The 9588-nt window shown below is 35.8% G+C and overlaps 1 protein-coding gene across 1 annotated transcript in view; it reads right to left on the bottom strand.

Moving 5' to 3' along the window:
- The window catches only part of ACO2 (aconitase 2), a 36516-nt gene extending 27755 nt beyond the window's left edge, over nucleotides 1–8761 (bottom strand). Inside the window, exons 1-4 of the mRNA XM_058189668.1 lie at nucleotides 8591–8761; nucleotides 5071–5213; nucleotides 2332–2590; nucleotides 1102–1194 (exon numbers count right to left, since the gene is read on the bottom strand). Of these exons, the coding sequence (XP_058045651.1) occupies nucleotides 1102–1194; nucleotides 2332–2590; nucleotides 5071–5213; nucleotides 8591–8626 (531 nt within the window). The 5' untranslated portion in view covers nucleotides 8627–8761. The remainder of the gene's footprint in view (nucleotides 1–1101; nucleotides 1195–2331; nucleotides 2591–5070; nucleotides 5214–8590) is intronic.
- Between the last annotated feature and the right edge of the window lie 827 nt (nucleotides 8762–9588).

The raw sequence follows: 9588 nt of genomic DNA on the forward strand, positions 1-9588 counted from the left end.
AAACATAGTCTCATTGTCTTTCCCCAAAAGGAAAATTAGAGACAGAGCAATACTTAATCAGTGCAGATGTAACCAGGAAGGGCCTCTTGAAATGATATATTATGATCTCCTAAATGGATACTGATGTTACCACAGTGTGAATCTCTTCCCAGAAACAATGTGTCATCCTGTTCTCCTAAAGAGCCAGAAGGGGTAGGAATCAAGCACACAAATGGCCAGGGAAAATCTCAAGAGCATCCTATCGACTTAATGAGAGTTCACAAGACAAAACTGATCACAGATGATAGGTCTGGCTCCAAACACCACAATGGACTTAACCCACGTGAAGCATGATTTTGCTGAACCAGAATAATTTTATTAGCAAAATGCCATGTTGCACTGACAAGGCAGCCAGAGAGAAATCTACATGCCATCCTTTAAGCTATAATAGAGTGGGTAGCTATAAAGAATTAAAATAATAATTAAAATAATTTATTTAAGAGGGAATTTGCCACTCTAAACAATGCACAATCTGCTGATACTATCAGGTAAGAGAAGTACCATAGTTAAGCTTCTCCTGCTTTATCACCATGGAGTAAGCTTAAGACATGTTCAAATAATTTTACTTTTAAGTTTTCTTGCAACAGCAGTCCAAGTCACTTCATTTCCTCGGAGCCTTGAAAAACCAAGGAGTTGTCAAAGAAACAAGAAGAATCACAGTCTATCCGACAAACACTTATTATAACAAGCTCTAACTCAGAAAAATATCATTTTAATTTGTGGATAAGAAAAATCTTGAGTCCTTCAAAATATTGGCTTTCAATAATTCATCTCAGTAGGAAGAAAATACGTAAGGAACTTAGTCAAATTCCCTGATTAGTGAATTAGATTCGAAAGTTTAAAAAACAGCACTATTTTTTAAGAGATTGATGTCACAGAATTATAATGTAATTTTATGTAATTAATTACTTTCCTGACTTTCTGATCCCTTTAAACAGAAGCTAAAGTCCCAACAGTTACGGTCAATCAATATTCAGAACAGTGGGTATCCAATTTAGCATAAATTAACTTCCTTTGTCTCCAATCTTGCCTACTTTTCCCTTAACAAAGAAAGAAGTTTACCTGGTGAATAATTCCTGATCCTGGTTTCCAGAAACCCACTCCATATTTGGCACCTGCGGTGGCTAGGAAGTTGTATACTTCTTGATTAATATCCTGTTTATGTGTACAAAATTTAAGTATGTTCATTAAATATATTCATTTGAACAGGATTGGCTTAACTATTAGGAAAATCCAAGTGACAATTTCAACCGCACGCAGTTTCATTATTATTTCAAGAGTTTCACTTCAGAACACTTTATGTAAGACAATGAAGTGATACTGGAATGCTGCACTGGCAGACAGGATACATCAGAAGTTTTCAAATTCTCAGAATGCCTGATCAAAAGACAAAGCTCTACTGATTGTGTGATTTTCTTGATAACAAAAGTGGGTTGCTGCTGCTTCCTTCCAGGATGTCATTTTCAATTTTCCAGCCTAATCCATAGTGTGGATTTCCCATCCAAGTACTAGCCATTAATAAGTCACCATAGACTATTAGAATAATGTTTTCTCCTCCTGTAATGAACTGATGTTTACTCATCAAAATATCTTATTAAATACAACAGAAAGGAGGGGATGTGTGATCTTAGGGAATAAGCAAAGTTAAACAGTAATCTGTATGTTAAATCTTGGGCATCTATTGAGAAAGAATCTAAAAATGAAAGGATTTTCCTCTACAATGAACTGGCGGAAGCTTTTAAAATGTTTACAGTAACTCAAAGGCCTTAACTAGAACAGAGTACATTCACATGGTACAATTTGATGCAATGTCATTGGCCATTCATCCTAACTTATTATGTGCCAAATAGCTACTTTAAAAGTGCAGCTGCAATTTTTATTCTATTGCCATGGACAAAAAAGAGGGAAGAGTTTCAAAACTTTCAAAGAAGTTCAAATGACTAGCATTAGAATTCAGAAAGCAAAGTCCATAGAGAGGAATATAATAAAAAATGTAAATTAACTACCAAAAACATGCCAAATAGACAATTCTTGAACAGGAATTTAATAGACAACACAAAGTAAGGATTTTATAGGATCAATTTTGTTTTCTCTTTGGCCTTCTGCAAGGTAATTCTCGAATCCAGAGCCTGAGACAGGATAGGCTACAAGTTTATCTTTCAGGCCACAGTTCTCCAAAACAACTCATGTAAAATAATTATTATCTTGTAGTGCAGGAGTCAAAAGTAAGGTGGGCTACATTTCACATTAAATTTGAACCAATTATTTCACCGTAGGCTAAATAATATTAACCTTTGCTCTTCGAAGATCTTTTTCACCACCTAGCTGAGCTTCAATAAGGTGATCACAGTGGATAGTTGAGGGCACTGCCACCTTAGGCAACCCACTACTGATGAACTGCAGCATGGCCATCTGGGCGGTGGCATCCTGCATAGCTACCCGATCTGGTCGCAGACGCAAGTATGTCTTGCCCCTCTCAATATCCTGATTGACAGGATCATCTAAATGGCCATATACAATCTTCTCTGACAATGTAAGAGGATGGTCCAGTCTGTTGGGAAGAAAAGGCAAGAAACATATATTTCAACTCATACATGTTATTCATATCACATATTTCAAACATAAGAATTTTAATGAGAGTCTTAAAAATCCTTCCTGTAACTGTACAACAATTGGTTAAACGATCACCACTAGAGACAAAGGCCACAAAGAAACAGTTCTCATGCTGTACAATCTAATGTTATTGTTATTTCTGAGGCTATTTCTTTATTTCAGCTGTTATTAATGTTACATACCATTGCTTAGATTCATACTTTAAATGGGAAACTCAACATCTGTCTATGGTTTATACTAGTTAGAAAGCAATACATAAAGGAGTAGCAATGTTTTGGAAAACTGGCACCCAAAATCAGGCTAACTGGTTTCAGTGATTCTTCTCTTGAGATATTATGCAATATGCATTTTGCCTGAATCTCATGGGAGAATGCCATAGTCTAGCACCGTGATGGCAAACCTATGGCAATGATAGATCAGATCAAAGGTTCAGCATTCTGTTTCAAATTATATATTTATTAAGAACACTTATGCACTATACTTCAGCTGGAAAGCTTCCCAGTGCAACTTACATTAAAAAAAGACTGTCTTCGGGTTTATAATTGAAAAAGAAATACATATAAATTAAAAAGAGAGGGATAGGACAAGAATAAGAAAACATGGGATACCAATTCTTAATGTTTCACTGAGTTCAGCATTACTCTTTACTTTAGTTTGGTAGAATAGCTGCCAGTTAATTGTGAAGAAGCAAACTGTACAGATCTGGATTTGAGGAAGGTTGCGCTCCTTCTCTCCCCCCTCATCACAGCTATGAGAAGTCACAAATCGAGATACCAGTAAACCCTATTAACATATCCCAATCCTTTACTCAGCCTTTTACTACCAAATTGTAGAATTCTACTTCTGAATCTTCCTTTGTTCAATCTCACTAAATGATGTGGGTATTATTCACCATTTTCATATCCTGCCTAACTATAAACATTTGTATCATATCTACTTTGGATTACATTTTTCCTAAGCAAACATTCCTAAGCAAAATACTGTTTCAGATTTTTCTTGCACCTATTTAATTTCTATTCTATAATACAAGAAGAATAGTATATTATTTTTTAACAACTGTCTAACAACATCATAAAATTGTATGGTGACATTATCATACTGACAGTTAATTTTAGATTGTCTAACATCCCACAATAGTACTTGCCCTTTTCACAACTACTGAATGAGCTACTATTTTCATTGAGCTATCCACAACTCCAGAATCTCTTTTCTGATCACTTATCATTTCCTAGGCCTCTTCAATAGATACTGTATTTTTTGGAATATAAGACGCACATTAGTTTTTGGGGAGGAAAATAAAAAAAAAGCTGATTGGCAGATAGATTGGCCTCACAGAATACCCCCAATCAGCTGTTCCCAGAGGTGAATTTTAGCAACAGGTTCCTTGGTTGTAAGCTCTGTGCCTTGCTCTTTTTTTTCTGCCTCTGAAACTTCTGAAACTCCATTTCAGAAAAAAGTTTTTTCTGCCTTTGAAAGCCTCCTAAACAGAGCTTCAGAAAAAAAGCCTCTGAAGCTCTGTTTAGGGCAGGGGTGGGCAATTAATTTTTATCAGGGGCCGCATGAGAAGCCTGAATTGTGTCAGAGGGCCACCAACTTTCTTTCATTGTAAAATACTTAAATTAAATATTTTGAATAGCTGGTACTGATAATCAGAAGAATAAAGCACTCTGTAAATATGTATATTAGGTTATGTGAAACTGTGGTCTATTGGTTAAATAAGAAAAACAATTATTGAACCAGTGCAATTTATTTTTCAAAATAAAAGTTAAAAAAAAAGTTTAATTTATGGTGTTTATGATTGGCCTCATGCGGGCCGGACAGGGACGTACAAAGGGCCGGATATGGCCCGCGGGCCTTAATTTGCCCAGGTCTGGTTTGGGGGTTTCTTTTCTGAAGCTCTATTTGGGGGCTTCTTTTCTGAAGCTTCATTTCTGAGCCTCTGAAACCTCCCTTTGAGAGGAGTATAAGACACACCCAGATTTTTACCCTCTTTTTTGGGGGGAAAAGGTGCTTCTTATACTCTGAAAAATACAGTAGGTAGATCAATGCACTTTATAACTGATTACTCTAAACTGCATTAACCATTTTGTTCTAACTTTCCCTCAAATTTAATTTTATTTACAAGCTTGATATACTAAGCATTCTGAAAGTACTCTAAAATCTTAGCAATGAAGAAACTCGATTCCAATAATACAAAATTTATCCTATACACGACATGATAACCTTTACTAGCACATTTCATCTAATTACCTGATAGGGTGATAAGGAAACTAGCCTATACTTCCCTGAATCTTCTATGAAAACAGCTGGCATATTTTGGTCCTTTGGGACTAAAGCCAAGCAGATACATTACACAATGAAGCCTTCAGAAAACTACATACTTCTGTGTAATAACAGCTATATTGTCTTCATTCTTACCTTTTCCGAACAATGTTGATATTTTTTTCAAGCTGTTCATACTGTATGTATTCATTAGGCTCAAACTGGCTCATGGCCACTTTGGACCGTTGGCATAGGAAGGTAGATACATGGTACCTTCGAATTCCTTTACTTAATAGTTGCTGAGACAGAACAGATAAGAAAGCAGTTAGCTAATATCATTGACAATTAAATTTATACTTTCTGTGTATAAATATATAATTAAACTTCATCAGGACTTTAAGTTTTTAGGAATTAAAAAGGTCTCTGCAGGGAACAGAAAGCTGGAAGTACCATTTTTTGAACAATGTATTTATTTATAATGCTAGTTTTTTATGCTTGTAGCACTTTACTACACGTTCATTTTTCTTTCAATATCCAACAACATAATGTCAGCATTATGTTATGATCTCATCTCATCTGAAACAAAATACTAACCTAATCATTTAAAGATAGGGCTGATAAAATATGAGAGTTATAACTAAGACAGTGGTATCCCGAATCAGACTCGAAATGTTATTTGATTTTACTCTTGATCTATTTTCCACCAGAAACATTGGAAAATTGGATCTAATTCATGTACTGGATTGGGTTTCCACTACTGCTCTAAAGCAATAAACCATAATTACAATTAAATGAATACTTGAGAGAAATTAGAGCTAGTTTGATTGAGTGGTGAAGGCACTAGGCTAAAACTGGGAGACCATGAGTTTTAGTTCCACCTCAGGTCTGATGGAGTCAGTCATTCACTCCCAATCTCTGAAAATTAGTATTTTAGATTAACAAAACCAATTTCCATTTTATATTTATTAAGCATATTTATCTGATCACCTGTGCACCAGAGTCACTAAAGAAAGTAAACAAAAATTAAAAGAAAAACCAAATTCACAAACCAGTAAAGAAAAAACAGCAGTAATTCTGGTTGTATGCACAGAGATGGATATCTGAAACCAACTGAAATGACCCTCTACTCATTTTAATGCAGCTTGCAAAGATTACTTTCTTATAGATCAGTTTCTATTTACTATAGCAAATATGGCATATTTTGCAAGCAGTATTTAATATTTAAATAATTCTATTTTTAATGATGCACAATATACTATTTAATAATAATTCAGACAACAACCTTAGGTCCTTAGGAAGGATTTGATAGGTAGATAAAAATGCAAAATCCAGTCTAAACATCTGGCTGATTGTGTGATGAACCATACAATAACAATTTGTTAAATGTATATGCTGCACAACTCCTCTAACAATTCTAGATGGCTCAAAATTGTTAAAATGTTTAAAATGGAAAAAAAACCAGATACACAAAAACAACCCAACACAGAAAAACAATGGAAATATAAAGTGCTACTTTGGTCTAGTGATGAAGGCACCTGGCTAGAAAGCAGGAAACTGAGTTCAGGTCCCACCTTAACCATAAAAGGGAGCTAGATGACTTTGGGCCAATCACTCTCTCAGCCCAACCCAGGGGTGAAATGCTCTTGTTCAGACCGGATCACGTTATCCAGTAGCGATGGCGGCGGGTGGTTCGGAGAACCGGTAGCAAAAATCCCTCCCCCCCCCATGCCCAGCTGAGCCGCGCGATCATCAGAGGTTTTTTTTTTTTACTTTTAAAAGCATTTTTTCTTCGGATGAAAAAATGCTTTTAAAAGTAAAAAAACCATCTCTGATGATCGCGCTGCTCAGCTGGGATCGTCAGAACCTTTTAAAAGCATTTTTTCTACAACCTCTTCGGCCAAATAGGTTGTAAAAAAATGTTTCTAAAAGTAAAAAAAAAAAAAAGTTGGCTATGCCCACCCAGTCACATTACCTACCACCACCAAACCACACCCACAGAACTGGTAGTAACAAATTTTACATTTCACCACTGGCCCAACCCATCTATCAGGATTGTTGTTGTGGAAAAAATAGGAGGCGTGTTGGGTATGTTCATCACCTTGAGGTATGAAGTATTAGTAAAAAATTCTAAGGGCATGATATAAATAACTAATAAATAAATACACCCACAAGGGGGAGGGAGAAAGAAAAGAAGCATTATCATATAATTTTTATAAGTGACAGAAGAACACTACAGCAACATTAATATAGGATAGTAGCTCTTTTCAGATTTTTGGTAACTGTGCACAACTTGATAAATCTTATTTTATGCTTAGGAGATGGGGGAAAAATCACTGAGAAGAATTTATTGTTCTGATGTCATTTAATTAAAATCTAATATAAAAAAGCTATTAATATTTTAATCGTCTGTTTATCCATTTGTAGCAAATTCTGCTAAATTCAGAGGTGATTCAAAGGAACTTATTCCCATATAAGAAGTACTTATTCCAATATAAAAGTACAGGATTATATATTTACATAATAAATACTCTAAAGCCATGGTTTTTCAAGTTGACTAAATAGCATGCCTTAGTGGGAGATTATGAAAAAATTGTAAGAATTTTGCACAAATTTGTTCCAAATTCTACATATACTCGAAATATTGTATAATGAGTTTGGTCCAGTAGTTAAAGTATCAGGATAGATTGAAAATAGGAAACCATGAGTTCTAGTCCTGTTTTAGGCATAAAAGCCAACTGGGTGACACTGGGCCTGTCACTCTTTCTCAGCCAAACCCACCTCATAGGGCTGTTGTTGTAGAATGAAAAGAAGGACGGAAAAGCATTAGTTATGTTCACTGCCTTGAGTTAAAAATAAAAGCAGGATAAAAATAAAAACATAACAGAGCTGAATGATAGTTATCAAGTTTGTATAAACAAAATGATGGATTCAATGATTTTATGAATTAGACTGCTTGAGAAATACCCACTAAAATATTCTCTTATTGCATCTCCTTAGTAGAAAAATTATGATTGTAGAATTCCTAAGTATGTTTGAAAAGGCTGTGACTGTATGCATATCAAGACATACTGACCCCTGCTCTAAAATAACGTGCCTTAAAAATGGTGATTTTCTTACACAAAACAAAGCAATATGCCATATTAATATCTTGCACTTTTACTGCAAGCACTGCAATTCATTAGGAGTTCAGAACAGAATCATTTGAATAGGGTAGGAATTGAATCTAGCTGGCCTAATTATTTCAAACTATAAGACATGACAGCAAAGCAATATTCAGCATGTTTGCAATACATATTGAATGATTGAATCACAATGACCTAAGTTTCCTCAAAAAGCACGGCAGAATGCCAGTCACCTTGCCCTCACCTTGGCTGCAAGGGCAGAGAACTACCAGGCAGACTAGCAGTATAAAAAAAGAGCAAAACCTATTAATGCACATGCCGAGGAGAGAAGTCGATTTGCCGCTTTGCTACCGAGCAAATATTACTCCACGCGCTCCAGAGAGCTACAAGCAGGAGGAACATGCTGACCTACAGAGAGGAAGGAGAATGCTAAGAACCCAAGAACAGAACAGACAGGCCCCCTTCGGCTGCCATCCTCGCCATCAGCTAGATGGTCGGCGCTCGCTTTTTACCTCGGATCTATTAGCAACCCGCTCTATCGCCACTTTGCTCACCTGTAACCGACTGACTAGGACATAATACGGCGCCATTTTGTTCACTGACAAAGATGAAGTCGCCTGGCAATAGCGTCACGCACCGACGTTTTGTAAAAAACGTGCTGATAGGCGGGGCTTTTTTAGGGCCATCGTCACGCTTTCCTTTCCAAGAATTCAAGAGAGACAGTCTCCTTGGCCCTGGAAGTTATAATACAAGTAGTTCCGGAGGACTGAAAGATTAACAAGAAGCAGTTAAAAAAATTCCGCAGTTGTCAATTATTGTATAAAAACATAAGAGACCTGAAAAACGTACAGGAACTAATCTTGGACAGGGTTACTACCGCTTTACGTTGAAAAATTTGTATTTATTTCTGTTTCAGTGGCTGAAGCAAACGCTGCCTACATAAAATAAGTCTATTGGCCTCCGATTGCACACGAGCGGGTGAAGTATGGGCTTTTATTGTGAAAGGACTAGATAGGTTAGTCTTTGAACGTGTATAGCCGGAGCAAAATTTGTAGCGGATCAGAATGAAAATCTGCTCCAAACATATAGCAGTACTGACTTATCAGATACTAAGAGCAATTAAACACCTTATCATGTAATGTGGGGAGATGATAGAATAAATGAAAATCTAGAATCTAAAATTACATATGTATGCCACTAGAAAAGCAAAGGCAGTTAATCTTGCAGCAAGGTACAATTTTAATTTATACACAGAAATACCTTGCCCTGAATTCAGTGGAGCTTATTCCCTAGTAAGTGGATTGTATTCTTAAAGATAACCTGATTTAATTATGATAGTCCTGCAGTTTGCAATGCAATCTGTTAAGTGCATTAAGTAAAACTGCCTTGACTGCAATTAACGTCAAAAGAGGGAGTGCTTGGTACATGAGAGAACAGACACTATAGAATTAAAAAATGATAAAGTAAAAGCTATAAAGTTAGAAAACTAAAGATAGAAAAGCTATAGGTTAACTAAGATTAACTTTTAATTAAAATTCAGAGTGATGAGTAA

This window comes from Ahaetulla prasina, chromosome 7 (genome assembly GCF_028640845.1).
Source record: "Ahaetulla prasina isolate Xishuangbanna chromosome 7, ASM2864084v1, whole genome shotgun sequence".
In the NCBI taxonomy this organism is placed as follows: Eukaryota; Metazoa; Chordata; class Lepidosauria; order Squamata; family Colubridae; genus Ahaetulla; species Ahaetulla prasina.